At 38.3% G+C, this 22,559-nt stretch overlaps 2 protein-coding genes across 2 annotated transcripts; one reads left to right on the top strand and one right to left on the bottom strand.

Moving 5' to 3' along the window:
• Positions 1 to 1,588: 1,588 nt before the first annotated feature.
• LOC149615581 (speckle-type POZ protein-like) lies at positions 1,589 to 2,542 on the top strand. The gene has a single exon (XM_089857177.1). It carries the CDS (start codon positions 1,589 to 1,591, stop codon positions 2,540 to 2,542), a length of 954 nt encoding a protein of 317 aa, XP_089713303.1.
• A 2,233-nt stretch (positions 2,543 to 4,775) lies between these two features.
• On the bottom strand, positions 4,776 to 22,344 carry LOC149615580 (DNA repair protein RAD51 homolog 3-like). Its single transcript, XM_089857176.1, has 9 exons — positions 21,011 to 22,344; positions 20,704 to 20,932; positions 20,468 to 20,640; positions 20,298 to 20,410; positions 20,111 to 20,245; positions 19,850 to 20,038; positions 11,594 to 11,680; positions 8,341 to 8,444; positions 4,776 to 4,842 (listed from the first exon to the last, which is right to left on the bottom strand). The coding sequence occupies exons 1-9, from the start codon at positions 21,123 to 21,125 to the stop codon at positions 4,776 to 4,778; spliced, it is 1,212 nt and encodes a 403-aa protein (XP_089713302.1). The 5' UTR covers positions 21,126 to 22,344.
• Positions 22,345 to 22,559: the final 215 nt, after the last annotated feature.

Genomic DNA, 22,559 nt, shown 5'->3' with positions numbered 1-22,559 from the left:
CTCGCAACCCTAGCTGATCGCCGCGAATGTCTTAAACCAAACGATGACGATGGAGTTAGAAGCCAATGAGACAGATTGGTGTCTATGTGGAATAGACGGAAGACCAGTAGATGGTGGTGTTTAGAAGCCAGTATGTACAGACTGGTGTCCAAGTGGGATGGACAAAGACCAGAAGATGGTGGTGATTAGAAGCCAGTATGTACAGACTGGTGTCCAAGTGGAATGGACGAAGACCAGAAGATGGTGGTGATTAGAAGCCAGTATGTACAGACTGGTGTCCTAATAAACTGGATATCACTTCTTGGTATAATCAGTTATAGATAGATATTTGAGAAAGCGGTATATTTGCTTGTTGTTTATGGACAGTCACAATAGGCCATTATAGAAAGTTTTCACGGCTTGCGCACCTTGTTGATTTGTCCCGCCGCGCCTGCGCATTATAACAGCCATACGTCACCAAAATTCTCTCGGAAGTGACGTCACTAAACTCAACAACCAAGGCTTAGATCAAAATTCTTAAATAAATATACTTTACGTTAGATCTAATCATTATAAATTCATACGAGTATCAAATATCAACATTAGAATAGTTCGGCATAATATGAATAAGATTTGCTGGCACAAAGTAGAGAAAACAAACGAAGAACAAACGCGTTAAAAAAAGCCCACCATTTTATCAGTCTGCTTTATCTCTCCAAATCTTGCCTCCAGTTCGTTTTTTTTATAACACAAAACTGGCTGAACTGAACTGACTCAGTTTGAACTACAAGAGGGGACAAGTACCCATAATTCCTTTAGAACTTTCTGTAAAGGCCTATTCGTTACCAAATTTGACTAAACTGCAAGTTGATATCAGTAGGGATAGATTTAATTTTAGATGTAGGAATAGTTTCCGGTTAGTATTCACTTCAGTCCGACTCATAGCCCACTATAGAGCCCCTCCCTCCAACACGTACCGAAAATTTTAAATTATCTTATTGGCTCACTTAATCAACGTTTTGATGACGTTGCTAACGGGGACGGTGGCGAAAAATACGTAATTCCTTTTTACCTCTGTCGCTATGACCCGCCTCTTCTTTCATACCCCCCGTCCCGGGGAAGGGGGTCCGGGACTTTGACGCGACTCGAAGCCCAAAAAACTGGACTCGCACAGGCCTACAAATTTTGTAGGCTAAAAGAAGAACACTTCAGTCAGCCTACCTGCTTGAAGTGGTACATATTTCTTATAGAGCGAAAAAATAAAAAATTTCCTAACAAAAACTCGAGTATTCAAACACATTCCAGTGCCAGTTTTTTTACCTCCGTTGTAACTACTTTCTATGGAATCACGTGAAAACGTAATTTAACATAGTTAACGTTTTTTTAAAGACGAAATTTAATGGGAAGTATAGTGTTTATTTTACGTAATCTAAGCCTATATTATTTTTTTTTGAAAATGTAAAACCACGATTAGGTAAGGTCGAGTCTAATCTGTCAGAGCTAGGTCTCATTGTCATTCGCGCTCCAGTTGAACGGTTGATAAAACCAGTACGCGTTGTATAATTATTGATAGGCTTAAGGTTCGAAAATAATTATTTGACGCTAAATTATGGCCACCGAAGCGACATCAACCCAAAGAATTTTCAGTATAAGAAAGCAAAGATTTCGGCAAAAAATATCAGGGCTTTTTGAATGGACCATAAATATTGAAGTGCATGATCAAGTTGGAGATGAAGTACACCCGTGGATAATGGAGAGTTACTACAGACCTTACGGTGATGAGCGGTTCTTGGATTTGAGAGGGCGCTGTGCAAAGAATATGAAGTACAAAAGATGCTATTGCAAGGTACAATTTTTCAGTAATGTCTATGATGAAAAATTCACGATCCACAAGGGATACATGCGAGGCCCATGGTTCAATGAATTCGTATTTCATAACATTTACTACTTAAAGGAGTATGATAATTTATCGTGTCGCTACCAAGAATTCGAAATCATTATCACCATTGTTTCGTGCGACGAGAAAAACTTTATCGAAAGACAAAAGACTTTGTTGGACCAAGGAATTCTAACGGACACAGTCATCAAAACCGAGGATCAGGAACTTCCATGTCACAAGTTCGTGTTGGCGTCGCACTCCGAATATTTCAAGAAAATGTTCCAAACAGATATGAAGGAAACTCGAACGAACTCCGTCGACTGGAGGGGCGTATTTGACGCCCAAGTGGTCAAGGATTTGTTGCATTTCCTCTACACCGGTCAAAACCCCCCCAACATTGTGGAAAACCATTTCCAACTGTTAAAAGTCGCCCACCTCTGCCTTTTACCCGATTTGAAGATCTTGTGTGAGAAGAGTATAATATCAAATATTTCAATGGATAATATAGAATGTGTACTTCAGTCGGTGCTAACGTACGAATCGAAGCATTTGAGAAAAGAATTATTGGAATTCATGGCTGCCCATTGGAATGATATATTACCAACAGATTTGTTTAAAAAATTGGAACGAAATGATCGCGCAGAATTATTCAGAAGTGTTTTCGAACTGTTAGTGCCTAAATGATTTTAATTAAAAATGTCCATTTTTCATATGCTCTTTTGAAAAAATTATAAAAAAAATTATGTTTCACTGTTAGTGGCTAAATGATTTTAATTAAAAATGTCCATTTTTTATATGTTCTTTTGAAAAAATTATAAAAAAAAAAATTATGTTTCATTTTTCTTTAAGTACCTAAACTTTATTAACCATTTGAAATGTTTTGTTTTAAAGCTTTTATTGTATTTCGATTTTTGTTTCAATAAATTAAATATGAATAAACTACGTGGTTTAGTATCAGACGTCAAACATTCGTAAAAAGGTATCAAATACAGGCCTATAACAAGTACCAAGATCTTATTCAAGTTAAGAATTAGTTCTGGATTAGTTTTAAAGATATACTTAAGTTACTATTAAAACGGCCGTTCTATTATAACGTTATGTTAGCTGAACTTTTCCTGTTTTGCAATAACGTACATGGCGAACATACAGGGTGTTTGTGAAAAGTCCATCAATAATGAAAGGGCGTATTTATTGGGCCATTTTGAGTCGAAAATGTTCTATGACATTTTGCCGTCCGAGCCACGGTTTTCGAGTTATGATTTGAATATTTTAGGGATGACCCCTTCATTAAATTAGCGCTGTCTTTCAATTTCTTAATTAAATTTAAGGGGTCATCCGTAAATTACTCCAATCATAACTTGAAAACAGTGGCCCGAACGGAAAAATGTCATAGAACATTTTCGACTCAAAATGGCCCAATAAATACGCCCTTTCATTATTGATGGACCTTTCACAAACACCCTGTATATGAAAACCAATCTAAATTCAGTCGAATCATTTTTGCACGAGTTATTGTTATAAAAATTAGCCAATTAATTAGTTTAAATTTAACAAGTAAATTACAAATAACCGGAGCGAGCTCCGCGAATTTGGAGCTCTGGTCAAATCTCGGACAAAACATTTTCTGGTCACCCTTATACTTTAAATTTCCCTCCAATATATTTTTCCCTGACTTTTTAGGTCCATATTAAATTTCCCCGACTTTTCCCTGACCTTTTAGGCCCATTTTCAATTTCCCTGACTTTTCCAGGTCGTGTACGAACCCTGTTTAAACATTAGCACGTGGTAAAATAGGCGGTAAAACGTTTAAAATGGCGGGAAATACATAAATGTCTCGCGCCAAAAAACCTTAAAAGAAATATCTCGTGCTTTGCTTAAAAAAAACTTTAAAATCAGGGTCAATGTTTATATACTAAATTATCCTTAACTGTTTTTATTTTATAATTAAAATTTTGGTTTCCTTTTTATATTTATATTTATGTCTCTGACACGCGTTTGTTTTTTGAAAGGCTATATTGAGAAATAAAAATTATGGTGGTGGTTGTCTTTTATTAACCTCAAGGACTTGGGCATAAATTTGGGAATCCCATTTCAAATTTCTTTTGACTTCTGGCAAACTTTTGGCTTTTTGGCAAAAGACGCGACGCGAGACAAAAGCATCGCGTTACGAGAATTCTAAACGATGGGGAGGGACGAAGTAACTATTACTGGAAATATCTCATTAAAGGGACAAAGAAATCGAAAGAGTTCTCAAAGACTTAGGACTGAAATTCATAAGATCTAAAACGGAAGATGCGGGGAAAAATGGCGGGAACGGTATATAAAATTCACGCGCCAAAAGCTTTCTTAAAGATGGCAGGAAATCACGCGCCAAAATGTTTATTAAAAATGGCGGGAAAGGTACATAAAATCACGCGCCAAATATTTTCTTAAATATGGCGGGAAAGGTATATAAAATTACGCGCAAAAACTTCTTTAAAAATGGGGGGAACGGTACATAAAAATCACGCGCAAAAAGCTTTCTTAAAAATGGCGGGAAAGGTACATAATATCACGCGCCAAAACCTTAAAAAAACCTTTCCACGTGATTGTAACCTTTCCATTTGTAGGACCCTGTTCACTAGACCTTTAAGATGAAAGGGGGGAATGGTAGATGGGTTTATTTTTAAACAAGAACATTCTATTTCTGAAACAAAAAAATCCTTGGTCAGTATAGAGGTATCAAAAACGTGCTACAGCGCCTGGGCCCTTTATAAATAAAGAAAAAAAATGTTTTAAAGAGAGAGGAGAATCATTACATTTGCCAAAAGAAAACGCTTGTTAATCTCGCTATACAGGTGTCAGGCGGCGGCGGTTCTAACGCACCCTTACTCGCCTATGCCAAATTAGTGAAAGTAACGTGGCCCTAGCTATAGGTCTACATCATTTTGGCATCGTGGCCAAAAACACACTCGGAACAAAACCCTTCTTTCATACTTCCTTTCCTTCAATGCCATAACATTTTTACAACTTAAAGCGTCCTTTTAACTCTAAGCTTAGCTTGAAACACGTGGTGTTTCTCTATGGTGGATTACCGTTAACCCTGCATGATACTTGGTGCAATTACTTTACAGAAGGTCTAGCTAACATAAGTGATATGTCGCTCCATAAGTATGATTTGCACTACCCATAGTATTCGTAATGCTACTGAGAGACTTACAGCAGCTCGAGATAACTAGTTCGAGAAGGAGAACGACGGAAGCGAGTCAATTGAAGTCCTAAGTACACTCGGTGCATTGTTAATTAATTTTGCAGCTATAGGACCTATTCCATCTAGGTCCTATTTAGTCCGCATTACTAAGCCCCCTTTGACAGCCGCGCCCCACTCACCAACCAGGGCCCTCCCTCGCTTAACCTCCTCGAATCTATGACCTCACTCACTCACTTCAAATTCATTACAAGCCTTTCAGTTTGTCATGACCAGAGATTAATTAAACAAACTTATGGAAGGAACATACATATCTTATGAACTTATGTTGATATTGGTGAACAATACTAGGTGCAATAGTTAAAATCAAAACGATAATAACTGTACAATTACTCTGCCATGTGTTTACCTAAAAAATTCGTGGTGCAATTACTCTATGAAACGTCTAGTCGACGATTTTAAGACATCAATTCTAAGTAACTTTTCCCATTTTTTCTACCAAAAACTACGATCGTGAATGAATAATTGCTTCAGAACTCCAGACACGAGTTAAATTTATTTTCTACGTTGTTTTCCCCAAATTCAAAACAAAGCTTTTTGGACCTAAACGAATTATGATTATGGAAAGACTTTGAAAATGATAAAAACTTCAATAAAACTCTTGAATTTTTTTTTATCAAACATCTCTGTCTAGACGTTCCGGCAATTTTAAAAATGTACACCGAGTTGTAAACTGCGTCATCTCCTAAGACCTAACTCGTGCACGGTTTGAAAACCCATTGTTCTTAATTGCCATTTAAATCAATTTCAAATATTAATATAATTAAATTAAATATAATCTAATTTACTCCCCCTCAATTAATTTGCAATATTTCCATATCACTGACTCCCCCACCTATTGGCTCTCTATGAATAAACCACGTGATAGAAAATATACCATTTCATCTTTGAAGAAATAACCGATAAGGAAACGTCCTTATGGACCAGTTTTACGTTATTGTTTGGCCATATTATCCGTTCAATAGTTCGAGTTATATTATTAAAGGTATGAACGAAACGGCTCAATATTATTATTAAAATAGTCTATCGGAAAAGCTAAGTTTTCGCCGACCAAAGTTTGGATTGGGGTTTTGAAATAAAAAATAATGGGGGCCAATTTTACATAAATCAAAAGATTCCGAGCGCGAGAATCCGCGGTCTCAAGTCTCCAAGAGGGAAGGAAATCCGGTTACAACCCTGTCATCTCGAATCCCCCATAAAATCCCCTTCCCCAACACCAAACCTCAAAACCCCCAATGGACGAAACAACACCAATTCAACGCTAAAACGTTGTAAAGTTCTCTTTTCAAAATTCTAAAATAATCAGGGAATAAATACAGCTACTAGGAATCAATGTGTAGCCTGCCAAATATCTCCCATGTTAATTTCTATGACCATAGCTCCTCACACAAAATCCGCCCTATAGTCTGTCAAACGAAAGAAGAGCCCTGAGAAATTTGTCCAAATTGGTGTCACCACCATCGACCCCATAGTACTTTATCAACTTGTTTTGTTTTGTCAATAGTCGTCTGTAATATAGTCTGCTCTAAACAGATAGGCTTAATCGCAATAGAACCAATAAATTTTGCTATATATATTTAATATGTTTATGTTTCATGATTTTTTACGATCATCGAGTAAAAAACAAAATTAACGACAAGACACCAGTTTTATCTTTGTTGAACTAGCATTGCAATATATTTTAATGACATAAGTTAAAGTACTTGTCCATAAGTAGTTCAGCATCAAAGCGTCTTCAGTCCACGTCTTCATCAGAGTCTTCGCTGTCTTCTTGCACATTAATTTTAAGAGGTTCAATTGTGGTTTCGTTGATGGAATCTTTTTCCCAATACTCATACATTATATTCACGACGTGAACTTTATGAAATAATAAAGCGTCACAAGTCCAGAACCCTGAAGTACGAAATTGACGAGGTTGCTAAAAGTAGAGGTCACACGGTAGTGAGGATTCCACCGCACAAGTGAAGAACGCCGTTGCGAAGCAGAATTCTGGTTTCAAACTCTCGACGGTCAAAGATGCAACATTGAGGGCCATTGAACGTGTGACACCAGAGAATTGGCGTAAGGCCATAGAGCACGTCGAGAATATAATGCATGAGTATTGGGAAAAAGATCCCATCATCGAAACCACAATTGAACCTCTTAAAATTAATATGCAAGAAGACAGCGAAGACTCTGATGAAAACGTGGACTGAAGACGCTTTGATGCTGAACTACTTATGGACAAGTACTTTAACTTATGTCATTAAAATATATTGCAATGCTAGTTCAACAAAGATAAAACTGGTGTCTTGTCGTTAATTTTGTTTTTTACTCGATGATCGTAAAAAATCATGAAACATAAACATATTAAATATATATAGCAAAATTTATTGGTTCTATTGCGATTAAGCCTATCTGTTTATAGCAGACTATATTACAGACGACTATTGACAAAACAAAACAAGTTGATAAAGTACTATGGGGTCGATGGTGGCGACACCAATTTGGACAAATTTCTCAGGGCTCTTCTTTCATTTGACAGACTATAGTTTATTAGGGAGAAGGTATAAATTCATTCATCCACATTTCTAGCTCTTTATCTCCAGTCCAAACGTAGACGTGTCCGGAGTTAATCCCCGCCTCAGTCTAAATTACAACCAGCAGCATCTCATTGGTTCTTGAAAACTCGTGCACGTCAGCGCGACGACGCGAATGAGAAAAAAATTACAGTCATATTTTCCGACTGAGGAGAGGAGGCGAAATAGCCCGGCGCCTCCTCCTTTTACGTCCCCCCTTGTATTTTGAAAGTTTGACTGCAGGACTATGGCGCGCGAATACCTAGGCATCTTATACCTTCTCCCTAATAAACTAGATATCACTTCTTGGTATGATTCATATCTCTTTATGTATTCCTTGTTTAAACAAAATAATATTGGAGATACAACATTTTAGCGGTCAAATATACACATCATATGCAAAAAATAGAAGGGTTAAGCAGGGTATACATTCAAACCCTACACCCTAAAAAGTACACCCAAATTCGTTTCGTACACGCTTAACCACACTATCGAGAAAAACTTCTAAGTAAAAAAAAAAAAAAAAATCAGAAAAACACTACCATATATTTCCCTGGTTTTTGGGTGAAATTGGGCCGGGCTATAAAACAGGATACTCGTAAGGGCTTTCAAGAAGGTTCCCTTAGAATATATATTATATGGTCTAAGAAAAGCCGACCCTTATCAGTTTGGTTTACCCTATTTCGAGTCGAGTCCCTTCCAATTCCACGACTGAACCCTTGCACATTTCCCTAAAGGACAACCCAGTTTCGCTAGAATTTCCGACAACGGTTTTACGATCCTTGGATTATGCAAATTTTAAGAAGATTTCGAAACTCTGGTATTTTTTATTTATTTATTTTTTTTAACAGAACTTTTCCTTGTTTTAAGGGTACCCTTAAAATTATGGCAGACTTATCAAAAATACCTTGAATATAAAAATATAAGTAGTAGCATAAGTTTATAAGTGATATGTTCGCTCCATAAGTATGATATGCACTACCTATACTTTGTCGTAATGCTACTGAGAGACTTACAAGTACTCGAGATAACTAGTTCGACTCAAGGAGAACGACGGAAGCGAGAATTTAATTGAAGTCCTAAGTGCACTCGGTGCACGTGGTTAATTAATTTTGCAGCTAGGACCTAATTCCATCTAGGCACTCCTATTTAGTCTATGCATTACTAAGCCCAAATTTGACAGCAGCGCCACCTCACTCACCAACCAGACCTCCCTCGCTTTACCTCCTCTCGAATCTATGACCTACCTCACTCAATCACTCACTCACTCACTTCAAATTCATTACAAGCCTTTCACTTTGTCATGACCAGATATTAATTAAACAAACTTATGGTAGGAACATAACATACATATCTTATGAACTTATAGTAAGTATGAATTGTAATGACTCAATTGGCTATCTCGGGGCACTTACCACGTGGGTAACTTATTTTCAATTAAGGGTCATTCTCCCAAGGTTCCCATGCAGTTGTTCACTTTGGTTTATAAGTGACAGACGACGGTAGGCCTAAAGAGTAGATTGTAATGGTACACTCTCTAAAAATAAGCACTAATATTCCTTCATTGGTAAGACATCACTAGAAAGTGGTGCTGGGGTAGATTTGCAGACGTTTTTATAGCGTTACCCGCCATTAACTTGACCCCCCACGTCCAAGAAAAAGATAATCTAACTTCGAAGAAACAAGATCCTTTACTACAACTACAGTGTAGACCAAAGTAAAGTAAACTAAACAGGGTGTTTCGCACTGTATTTGTTTAGTAATACCAGGAATGCATACAGCTACTAAGAATTATTGTGCTCCCATGAATTCGGATTTTGTGGGCGGGGCTTGAGAACTTACTATAAAATACGTCAAGCCTCATAATTCTAACACTGATTTCATTGGTTGAGTAACGCACCAGATTATTATTAGCCACTTAAAATTCGTCACATATAATGATTAGTCTAGCTAGCTCCTCCCTTGGACTAAATCCGCCCTAGATACGTTGAGTGAAAATGAATGGCAATACGCAATGATTCCAAGTAGATGTATGCATTCCTGGTACTACATCTGATATTTTAAAAAGAAACCACACCCTGTACACTAAGCTACACCCCTATTTTTATGGTCGCACATCACATCACTTGAAATTGAACTGGCGAATTAAGAGCCAAATGGATGTATCGAATAAGTATCAAAATGTAATAACTGCAATTTAAAGTTTGTACTATAATTTACAATATTAATATTATTTAAATTAAAATTACTCCAGGATTTTATAGGTAACTAACTTGACCTTTGGCCTTCAATATGAACTACCAAACCATATTTTAAACAAACCATACAGTAATTTCTCATGAATTACTTAAATTTATCAAATTATAGACCTAAAAACCCTAATATCTTTTGACTTATAATGAGTAGAAACAAAATGAAAGTACCATAATAAAGTAGACATTCTATAGACCATTACATCAAAATATCATTAAATTCCGAGCGTAATTAAGTTAATTACAAAGCAAATACGTTACAATGTATTTCTCGCTTCCCCCTGGATGTTTGCTTTCCCTCAATACCGTTAAATACAATACTTTAACAATAACGATTTAAATAACGGTTTAAATCGAGATACGATGTTTTCGCTGTCAGATTTAAAGAGGTTAAGCTAAGGCCCGCCGTGACAAGAAAATTTACTTTCGTTTTCTGGGCCCATTTCGAGTTGTAAACAGTATTGATAGAGGTATAGATCCATTAAAGAGGATAGGGGCTTACCCTTTTGGCATCGCGCATCGACCCCCGCAATGGTTGACCTCATTCCCGCCGATAGATTACAGCCAATGGAGATCGACAGATTCAACCCTACCCCCACCCCACCCCTTTTCCCTCCCCCCATTGACTTCTATTCCTTCAAATTTAGACCTGGATTATGGTTTGAAAAGCAAAAAACTTATGGAAAAAGTCACGAATCACGTGATCCAAAATTAAAAGTCACGAATCACGTGATCTAAAATTAAAAGTCACGAATCACGTGATCTAAAATTAAAAGTCACGAATCACGTGATCTAAAATTAAAAGTCACGAATCACGTGATCTAAAATTAAAAGTCACGAATCACGTGATCCAACTATATAAGTAATCACGTGATGTAAATATATAAGGATTCACGTGATGCAAATTTATAAGGAATCACGTGATGTAAATATATAAGAAATCACGTGATGTAAATATATAAGAAATCACGTGATGTAAATATATAAGAAACACGTGGTGTAAATATATAAGAAACACGTGGTGTAAATACATAAGGATTCACGTGTTGTAAATATATAAGGATTCACGTGATGCAAATATATAAGAAATCACGTGATGTAAATATATAAGAAATCACGTGATGTAAATATATAAGAAATCACGTGATGTAAATATATAAGAAATCACGTGATGTAAATATATAAGAAACACGTGGTGTAAATACATAAGGAATCACGTGGTGTAAATACATAAGGAATCACGTGATGCAAATACATAAGTAATCACGTGATGCAAATACATAAGTAATCACGTGACGCAAATACATACGTAATCACGTGACGCAAATACATGAGGAATCACGTGATGCAAATACATAAGGAATCACGTGATGCAAATACATAAGGAATGACGTGATGCAAATATATAAGAAATGACGTGATGCAAATATATAAGAAATCACGTGATGTAAATATTTAAGAAATCACGTGATGTAAATATATAAGAAACACGTGGTGTAAATACATAAGGAATCACGTGGTGTAAATACATAAGGATTCACGTGTTGTAAATATATAAGGATTCACGTGATGCAAATATTTAAGAAATCACGTGATGTAAATATATAAGAAATCAAGTGATGTAAATATATAAGAAACACGTGGTGTAAATACATAAGGAATCACGTGACGCAAATACATAAGGAATCACGTGATGCAAAGTCTTTAGTCGTTTTGAAGGTTGTTTATTTTCAGTATCAACTGGGATATCTCTAATTCCAACACTCTGGAAAGATTATTATTTTAATTAAAGGCTAATTAACTTAATTAAATAACAATAAGGATCATTTGAAATTTTAGAGAAAAAGGTGCTCTAACTGTGGGACAACTTAGGTTGGGTGGGACGTCAAAAAATGGGGGAGGAATAGGCGGAATCAATTGTGATTGGTTAAGAAGGGCTACAGATGAACCAATTACAGGGGGAGGAATAGGCGGACTCTATTTTAATTGGTTAAGAAGGGCTACAGATGAACCAATTACAGGGGAGGAATAGGCGGACTCAATTCTAATTGGTTAAGAAAGGCTACAGATGAACCAATTACAGGGGGAGGAATAGGCGGACTCTATTTTAATTGGTTAAGAAGAGCTACAGATGAACCAATTACAGGGGAGGAATAGGCGGACTCTATTTTAATTGGTTAAGAGGGGCTACAGATGAACCAATTACAGGGGGAGGAGGAATAGGCGGACTCAATTTTAATTGGTTAAGAAGGGCTACAGATGAACCAATTACAGGGGGAGGAATAGGCGGACTCTATTTTAATTGGTTAAGAGGGGCTACAGATGAACCAATTACAGGGGGAGGAATAGGCGGACTCTATTCTAATTGGTTAAGAAGGGCTACAGATGAACCAATTACAGGGGGGGGGAAATAGGCGGACTTAATTGTGATTGGTTAAGAAGGGCTACAGATGAACCAATTACAGGGGGGGGAAAATAGGCGGACTTAATTGTGATTGGTTAAGAAGGGCTACAGATGAACCAATTACAGGGGGGGGGAAATAGGCGGACTTAATTGTGATTGGTTAAGAAGGGCTACAGATGAACCAATTACAGGGGGGGGGGAAATAGGCGGACTTAATTGTGATTGGTTAAGAAGGGCTACAGATGAACCAATTACAGGGGGGGGGAAATAGGCGGACTTAATTGTGATTGGTTAAGAAGGGCTACAGATGAACCAATTACAGGGGGGGAAATATGCGGACTTAATTGTGATTGGTTAAGAAGGGCTACAGATGAACCAATTACAGGGGGGGGGGGAAATAGGCGGACTTAATTGTGATTGGTTAAGAAGGGCTACAGATGAACCAATTACAGGGGGGGGAAAATAGGCGGACTTAATTGTGATTGGTTAAGAAGGGCTACAGATGAACCAATTACAGGGGGGGGGAAATAGGCGGACTTAATTGTGATTGGTTAAGAAGGGCTACAGATGAACCAATTACAGGGGGGGGGGAAATAGGCGGACTCTATTTTAATTGGTTAAGAGGGGCTACAGATGAACCAATTACAGGGGGAGGAATAGGCGGACTCTATTCTAATTGGTTAAGAAGGGCTACAGATGAACCAATTACAGGGGGGGAAATAGGCGGACTTAATTGTGATTGGTTAAGAAGGGCTACAGATGAACCAATTACAGGGGGGGGGGAAAATAGGCGGACTTAATTGTGATTGGTTAAGAAGGGCTACAGATGAACCAATTACAGGGGGGGAAATAGGCGGACTTAATTGTGATTGGTTAAGAAGGGCTACAGATGAACCAATTACAGGGGGGGGGAAATAGGCGGACTTAATTGTGATTGGTTAAGAAGGGCTACAGATGAACCAATTACAGGGGGGGGGGGAAATAGGCGGACTTAATTGTGATTGGTTAAGAAGGGCTACAGATGAACCAATTACAGGGGGGGAAATAGGCGGACTTAATTGTGATTGGTTAAGAAGGGCTACAGATGAACCAATTACAGGGGGGGGGGAAATAGGCGGACTTAATTGTGATTGGTTAAGAAGGGCTACAGATGAACCAATTACAGGGGGGGGGGGGAAATAGGCGGACTTAATTGTGATTGGTTAAGAAGGGCTACAGATGAACCAATTACAGGGGGGGGGAAATATGCGGACTTAATTGTGATTGGTTAAGAAGGGCTACAGATGAACCAATTACAGGGGGGGAAAATAGGCGGACTTAATTGTGATTGGTTAAGAAGGGCTACAGATGAACCAATTACAGGGGGGGGGGATATAGGCGGACTTAATTGTGATTGGTTAAGAAGGGCTACAGATAATAATAATAATTAAAGCTTTATTGGATATCCCTGTTCAGTCGAAACTGGTTTACAAAGGGGTCCATTAGTTAAATTAATTGTTAAACATTAAAAATATACTGTTTTACTTCTCTCTTAAACTCATTAATGTTAGCTATATTTTTTATATCACATGGTAAGTTATTCCAAGATTGGATTCCCCTGTTTTTTAGACTTTTCAAGTTGGTTGTCGTTAATTTTGATGGCAGAACAAAGGTTTTAAGATTTATGCGGGTATTATAGTTATGATCGACTAAATGAAACATATCAAGGATATACTTTGGCATTTGATTATTATAGATTTTATACATTAGTACTAATAGCTGATATTCATATTCTTGAGATAGGGTCATCCAATTTAGGTTTTTAAGAGCCTCTGTGGCAGATGATCTCTTATTTCGGAGTAATATTAATTTGGCACATTTATTATGTATAATTTGAAGTCTATGTAGGTATTTTTGGGGCCAATATTGTAAAATAAATTACCGTAATTAAAGATGGGTTGGATCATAGATTTATGTAGCGTAATTTTACTTTGAATGTTCAAACATTTATAAAGTGGATGGACGAGCCAGAGTCTCTTATTTACCTTATTTAGTACATATTCAATGTGATCAATAAAATCTAACTTTTCATCTATGATGGTTCCGATATATTTATATGATTTTACCCGTGATATATCTAGGGACCCAAGTTTGATTATGTCTTGCGTTGTACCTCTTAATTTTTTAGGTTCAATAATCATAAAAACAGTTTTAGATTCATTAAAAATAAGGCCTCGTGAGGCTAACATTTTCTTTAGAGTTATTACGTCCGATTCTAATTCAGTGATCAATTTAGAAGCGTCATCTGATACAGAGAGAAGGGCATCGTCATCCGCGTATTCAAAAGACTTTGAAAATTTTAAGCATTTGTGATTATGTCTCGTATATATGTTAAATAATAGTGGCCCCAAGATACTACCTTGAGGAACACCTGTAGATACAGTCATTGATTGAGATTTTGTATTACCAATTATTACGGATTGTGTTCTTTGACTAAGATAAGACAAGATGAACCAATTACAGGGGGGGGGGAAATAGGCGGACTCTATTTTAATTGGTTAAGAGGGGCTACAGATGAACCAATTACAGGGGGAGGAATAGGCGGACTCTATTCTAATTGGTTAAGAAGGGCTACAGATGAACCAATTACAGGGGGGGAAATAGGCGGACTTAATTGTGATTGGTTAAGAAGGGCTACAGATGAACCAATTACAGGGGGGGGAAATAGGCGGACTTAATTGTGATTGGTTAAGAAGGGCTACAGATGAACCAATTACAGGGGGGGGGGGGAAATAGGCGGACTTAATTGTGATTGGTTAAGAAGGGCTACAGATGAACCAATTACAGGGGGGGGAAATAGGCGGACTTAATTGTGATTGGTTAAGAAGGGCTACAGATGAACCAATTACAGGGGGGGGAAATAGGCGGACTTAATTGTGATTGGTTAAGAAGGGCTACAGATGAACCAATTACAGGGGGGGGGAAATAGGCGGACTTAATTGTGATTGGTTAAGAAGGGCTACAGATGAACCAATTACAGGGGGGGGGGAAATAGGCGGACTTAATTGTGATTGGTTAAGAAGGGCTACAGATGAACCAATTACAGGGGGGGGGAAATAGGCGGACTTAATTGTGATTGGTTAAGAAGGGCTACAGATGAACCAATTACAGGGGGGGGGGGAAATAGGCGGACTTAATTGTGATTGGTTAAGAAGGGCTACAGATGAACCAATTACAGGGGGGGGGGAAATAGGCGGACTTAATTGTGATTGGTTAAGAAGGGCTACAGATGAACCAATTACAGGGGGGGGGGAAATATGCGGACTTAATTGTGATTGGTTAAGAAGGGCTACAGATGAACCAATTACAGGGGGGGGAAAATAGGCGGACTTAATTGTGATTGGTTAAGAAGGGCTACAGATGAACCAATTACAGGGGGGGGGGGAAATAGGCGGACTTAATTGTGATTGGTTAAGAAGGGCTACAGATGAACCAATTACAGGGGGGGGGGGAAATAGGCGGACTCTATTTTAATTGGTTAAGAGGGGCTACAGATGAACCAATTACAGGGGGAGGAATAGGCGGACTCTATTCTAATTGGTTAAGAAGGGCTACAGATGAACCAATTACAGGGGGGGAAATAGGCGGACTTAATTGTGATTGGTTAAGAAGGGCTACAGATGAACCAATTACAGGGGGGGGGGGAAATAGGCGGACTTAATTGTGATTGGTTAAGAAGGGCTACAGATGAACCAATTACAGGGGGGGGGGGAAATAGGCGGACTTAATTGTGATTGGTTAAGAAGGGCTACAGATGAACCAATTACAGGGGGGGGGGGGAAATAGGCGGACTTAATTGTGATTGGTTAAGAAGGGCTACAGATGAACCAATTACAGGGGGGGAGGGGAAATAGGCGGACTTAATTGTGATTGGTTAAGAAGGGCTACAGATGAACCAATTACAGGGGGGAAATAGGCGGACTTAATTGTGATTGGTTAAGAAGGGCTACAGATGAACCAATTACAGGGGGGGGGAAATAGGCGGACTTAATTGTGATTGGTTAAGAAGGGCTACAGATGAACCAATTACAGGGGGGGGGGAAATAGGCGGACTTAATTGTGATTGGTTAAGAAGGGCTACAGATGAACCAATTACAGGGGGGGGGGAAATAGGCGGACTTAATTGTGATTGGTTAAGAAGGGCTACAGATGAACCAATTACAGGGGGGGGGAAATAGGCGGACTTAATTGTGATTGGTTAAGAAGGGCTACAGATGAACCAATTACAGGGGGGGGGGAAATAGGCGGACTTAATTGTGATTGGTTAAGAAGGGCTACAGATGAACCAATTACAGGGGGGGGGAAATAGGCGGACTTAATTGTGATTGGTTAAGAAGGGCTACAGATGAACCAATTACAGGGGGGGGGGAAATAGGCGGACTTAATTGTGATTGGTTAAGAAGGGCTACAGATGAACCAATTACAGGGGGGGGAAATAGGCGGACTTAATTGTGATTGGTTAAGAAGGGCTACAGATGAACCAATTACAGGGGGGGGGGAAATAGGCGGACTTAATTGTGATTGGTTAAGAAGGGCTACAGATGAACCAATTACAGGGGGGGGGAAATAGGCGGACTTAATTGTGATTGGTTAAGAAGGGCTACAGATGAACCAATTACAGGGGGGGGGGGGAAATATGCGGACTTAATTGTGATTGGTTAAGAAGGGCTACAGATGAACCAATTACAGGGGGGGGAAAATAGGCGGACTTAATTGTGATTGGTTAAGAAGGGCTACAGATGAACCAATTACAGGGGGGGGAAATAGGCGGACTTAATTGTGATTGGTTAAGAAGGGCTACAGATGAACCAATTACAGGGGGGGGGAAATAGGCGGACTCTATTTTAATTGGTTAAGAGGGGCTACAGATGAACCAATTACAGGGGGAGGAATAGGCGGACTCTATTCTAATTGGTTAAGAAGGGCTACAGATGAACCAATTACAGGGGGGGAAATAGGCGGACTTAATTGTGATTGGTTAAGAAGGGCTACAGATGAACCAATTACAGGGGGGGGAAATAGGCGGACTTAATTGTGATTGGTTAAGAAGGGCTACAGATGAACCAATTACAGGGGGGGGGAAATAGGCGGACTTAATTGTGATTGGTTAAGAAGGGCTACAGATGAACCAATTACAGGGGGGGGGGAAATAGGCGGACTTAATTGTGATTGGTTAAGAAGGGCTACAGATGAACCAATTACAGGGGGGGAAATAGGCGGACTTAATTGTGATTGGTTAAGAAGGGCTACAGATGAACCAATTACAGGGGGGGAAATAGGCGGACTTAATTGTGATTGGTTAAGAAGGGCTACAGATGAACCAATTACAGGGGGGGGGGGAAATAGGCGGACTTAATTGTGATTGGTTAAGAAGGGCTACAGATGAACCAATTACAGGGGGGGGGAAATAGGCGGACTTAATTGTGATTGGTTAAGAAGGGCTACAGATGAACCAATTACAGGGGGGGGGGGGAAATAGGCGGACTTAATTGTGATTGGTTAAGAAGGGCTACAGATGAACCAATTACAGGGGGGGGAAATAGGCGGACTTAATTGTGATTGGTTAAGAAGGGCTACAGATGAACCAATTACAGGGGGGGAAATAGGCGGACTTAATTGTGATTGGTTAAGAAGGGCTACAGATGAACCAATTACAGGGGGGGGGGGAAATAGGCGGACTTAATTGTGATTGGTTAAGAAGGGCTACAGATGAACCAATTACAGGGGGGGAAATAGGCGGACTTAATTGTGATTGGTTAAGAAGAGCTACAGATGAACCAATTACAGGGGAGGAATAGGCGGACTCTATTTTAATTGGTTAAGAGGGGCTACAGATGAACCAATTACAGGGGGAGGAATAGGCGGACTCTATTCTAATTGGTTAAGAAGGGCTACAGATGAACCAATTACAGGGGGGGGGGGAAATAGGCGGACTTAATTGTGATTGGTTAAGAAGGGCTACAGATGAACCAATTACAGGGGGGGGAAATAGGCGGACTTAATTGTGATTGGTTAAGAAGGGCTACAGATGAACCAATTACAGGGGGGGAAATAGGCGGACTTAATTGTGATTGGTTAAGAAGAGCTACAGATGAACCAATTACAGGGGAGGAATAGGCGGACTCTATTTTAATTGGTTAAGAGGGGCTACAGATGAACCAATTACAGGGGGAGGAATAGGCGGACTCTATTCTAATTGGTTAAGAAGGGCTACAGATGAACCAATTACAGGGGGGGGGGGGGAAATAGGCGGACTTAATTGTGATTGGTTAAGAAGGGCTACAGATGAACCAATTACAGGGGGGGGGGGAAATAGGCGGACTTAATTGTGATTGGTTAAGAAGGGCTACAGATGAACCAATTACAGGGGGGAAATAGGCGGACTTAATTGTGATTGGTTAAGAAGAGCTACAGATGAACCAATTACAGGGGAGGAATAGGCGGACTCTATTTTAATTGGTTAAGAAGGGCTACAGATGAACCAATTACAGGGGGAGGAATAGGCGGACTCTATTCTAATTGGTTAAGAAGGGCTACAGATGAACCAATTACAGGGGGGGGGGGAAATAGGCGGACTTAATTGTGATTGGTTAAGAAGGGCTACAGATGAACCAATTACAGGGGGGGAAATAGGCGGACTTAATTGTGATTGGTTAAGAAGGGCTACAGATGAACCAATTACAGGGGGGGGGAAATAGGCGGACTTAATTGTGATTGGTTAAGAAGGGCTACAGATGAACCAATTACAGGGGGGGGGAAATAGGCGGACTTAATTGTGATTGGTTAAGAAGGGCTACAGATGAACCAATTACAGGGGGGGAAATAGGCGGACTTAATTGTGATTGGTTAAGAAGGGCTACAGATGAACCAATTACAGGGGGGGGGGAAATAGGCGGACTTAATTGTGATTGGTTAAGAAGGGCTACAGATGAACCAATTACAGGGGGGGGGGAAATAGGCGGACTTAATTGTGATTGGTTAAGAAGGGCTACAGATGAACCAATTACAGGGGGGGGGGAAATAGGCGGACTTAATTTTGATTGGTTAAGAAGGGCTACAGATGAACCAATTACAGGGGGGGGGAAATAGGCGGACTTAATTGTGATTGGTTAAGAAGGGCTACAGATGAACCAATTACAGGGGGGGGGAAATAGGCGGACTTAATTGTGATTGGTTAAGAAGGGCTACAGATGAACCAATTACAGGGGGGGGGAAATAGGCGGACTTAATTGTGATTGGTTAAGAAGGGCTACAGATGAACCAATTACAGGGGGGGGGGGAAATAGGCGGACTTAATTGTGATTGGTTAAGAAGGGCTACAGATGAACCAATTACAGGCGGACTCTATTTTAATTGGTTAAGAAGGGTACAGATGAACCAATTACAATTCAGTCCGACTGTTCCTCCCCCTTTTTTTGGCGTCCCACCCAAGCTAAGCTGTTCCACAGTTAGTGTGCCTATTTCTATCAGATTAATCATCATCAAACTCACTAAAATTTGAAAAGGAGCCACTGTCTCTTGATTAAAAGGACTTTTTTGGAGTAAAGCTTTCCTAGTTTCATTATCCCAATATAAAATTAATTTGAGATTACAATTATGGGCGAAATTATCACCTAAAGATGGTACAAGAACTATTTGTTTTTCACCAAATTTTGTAGTCATTTGATTGGTCCAAACTACCTTGATTCATTAGAGAAAAAATAGCTTAATTAATACGGGTTACTGTTAAATATATAATTATCTAAAACTTACAGCTAGATTTTTATGAGTTGCAAGTTTAATTAAAGACTTGGCTACATTATTAAGTATTTTTGTACGTTTATAGAATGTATCATCATAGCCATAACGGAAATGAAAAGCTATACTATCTATTATTATTAATTTAATCTATAATAATTAAGAAATTAGTTTAAACACTTTAAATGTTGTATAAACATACTTTATCATTTTTATCTATAATCTGTGGTAGTTGATTAACGATTGCTAAAAGTTCAACATAACTCTTACAGTTTATATATTGAATACCATTTAAAATTTTATCAACTGTAAAATCTATAAAGAAAGGCCTAATTATTGTTTAATTAAAGCTTAATTTAATTAAAAAAATACCTTTAAGGTCTAAAGTTTGATTAGAGTAATATAAATTACAATGTTCTACAGTGGCTGACGCGATTTCTATAAGTCTTTGAGTGAAAAACGTTCTCTCTGTATCAATAAATATGGCTTCACCATCAATACCACCCATTGTTATTGGAATTTGAACATCAATACATAATTGTAAACTAAATAAACATTGTAAAGAGGGTTACTAATAGTTTTGGGAATTAAATTAATTAAGATAGTACCATAATTGGGTCTTTCCTGTACCAGGGCACCCACAAATCTCAGTTATTTTACAAAGAGGTACACCACCGCCTAAAATCTGGTCTATTTTCTGACTGAACGTTATAATACTTTCACTACTTTGTTCTTTCTGAAGGCTTATGTTACCGGTTGTGCATTTATTAAGGGGTGAAGGGGCGTTAATAATTGTATTTAAAACAGTATTTACATCATCCAAACTTAATCCAGTTTCTAATTTTAGGGAAAATGTGATGGGTAAATGATTGATAAATCATGTTGCAGTCATAAGCTAAGCCTTGGCATATTTACCTTTTTGTAATTTCTCAGGCGTTACGTGTTTAAAATCTTTATCGAAACAAAATCCGGAATCGTGTAACTTGGATTTTATCGCGTATGGTAATTGGTAAGAATGTATACTTCGCATTAAATTGATTTTATTGTACTTAATTACTAATTTAAACAGGGAGTACGAGATGCAAACTCAAACTCTGGCGCGAAACTTTTATCGTCTGCTTGATCAAAGGTAAACAAGTTAAGCCTAACTTCTTTAGCTTATTTACAGCCCACTTTCTCTTCCCTTGAGTTTTGTCGTATACAAACTGGCGGCAAATTTAAATATGTGTAAAACCGTTGTTAAATATATAAGTTTACAATAAAGAACTAATTCAAATAATTATACGAATGTTTTCTGATGTTAAGTAGTAATTTGAGTTATATATTTATAAAAAAGGTCGAAAAACGCGGGAAAAATAAAATCGATTTTGGTTACCACGGTTACGACCCATAAACAAAAGACTATAAACTTCGTTAAGCCTAATAATGTAAACACTACTACTTTCAAATAAAGTATTTTACGATAAAAAAAAATAAAATACAATATTAAATTAAACAGCAGAGATACTTGGGTATGTAAGAAAAACTGTTTAAATATGCTATTTATGAATAAATTAAAAGCAACCGCTATTGTGAGAGAACAATGCACTTTGTTATGAGAGAGACAAAACATTTCTCTGGACTAGAAAGTGCTGCCCCAAGTGGTTATAATTTGAACTAAAGAAAATAAAGAAAATTAATTCATGAAGTTTTTAATAGAACTAGGCCCCTAGTAATTTTAAACAATATTTGATTTGAATTTGAATGAACCACAAACTTAATTAAAAAACGTTATATTTTAATTTAAAAATGTTGTGGTTTCGTGAGCATAGTTCATTAATCCATTTTAATCAATCACATTAACAAAGGAGCCACCACAATTCTGGGCGTTCTTTTCTAACCTCTAAAATGTTGCCACACACATACACACTCTGTAATATACATTATTACTGTCTAAACAGCAATTTCTCTACCAAGTCCTGTCCTTGATTGCTTTGATCACGCAAAGGCTTAGCGAGAGAATAAAACGAACGCCAAATACTTTTCCATATAATATCATTCAACCTTTGTCACTTGTGTAAACATGATTTGTTAACCAAGAGGAGATAAAAATGCTAATTTGATTGTAATTGGGCTTTGATATAAAAATTAATTGCAAATTAAGAGGGGGGCCAAGGCTTAACGGTTATTGCTATTTTTATATTATATTATGGATGGTTTATTTACACAAGTATTTACGTTAATATCTCACGATATCTTTGAAAGGCTGATTAATTTCCCCCGGAGCCTCGAGTGGCATGATGGCTTGGGGCTTGTTTAAAAAACTTTTGACCATTGGTGTGGACTATACGAAAAAGGGAAACAAGGTCTAGATAAGTGCGCCGCGCAGACAGGGACGACCAACCCAAGGAATTTAGTCTATCAGTACGAGGGAGGTGACGAAGGTGAATAGGTATTTTCGACGCACGACCTTGAACATTGTCGA

This window comes from Phalangium opilio, unplaced genomic scaffold (genome assembly GCF_054372755.1).
Source record: "Phalangium opilio isolate 3A_F unplaced genomic scaffold, DU_Popi_V2 ptg000217l_1, whole genome shotgun sequence".
NCBI lineage: Eukaryota > Metazoa > Arthropoda > Arachnida > Opiliones > Phalangiidae > Phalangium > Phalangium opilio.
The sequence above is the reverse complement of the archived record's forward strand: the minus strand, read 5'-3'. Positions and strand labels throughout refer to the sequence as shown.

Bases quoted from the DNA above. Each gene is read 5' to 3' on its own strand.
- LOC149615581 (XM_089857177.1), top strand. From the start codon at position 1,589: ATGGCCACCGAAGCGACATCAACCCAAAGAATTTTCAGTATAAGAAAG.
- LOC149615580 (XM_089857176.1), bottom strand. From the start codon at position 21,125: ATGCGAAGTATACATTCTTACCAATTACCATACGCGATAAAATCCAAG. The intron at 20,411-20,467 runs GTATTTTTTTAA...CTTTCTTTATAG, and splicing joins TCAAACTTTAGACCTTAAAG to ATTTTACAGTTGATAAAATT. The intron at 20,246-20,297 runs GTATGTTTATAC...TAATTATTATAG, and splicing joins TTATAGATAAAAATGATAAA to ATTAAATTAATAATAATAGA.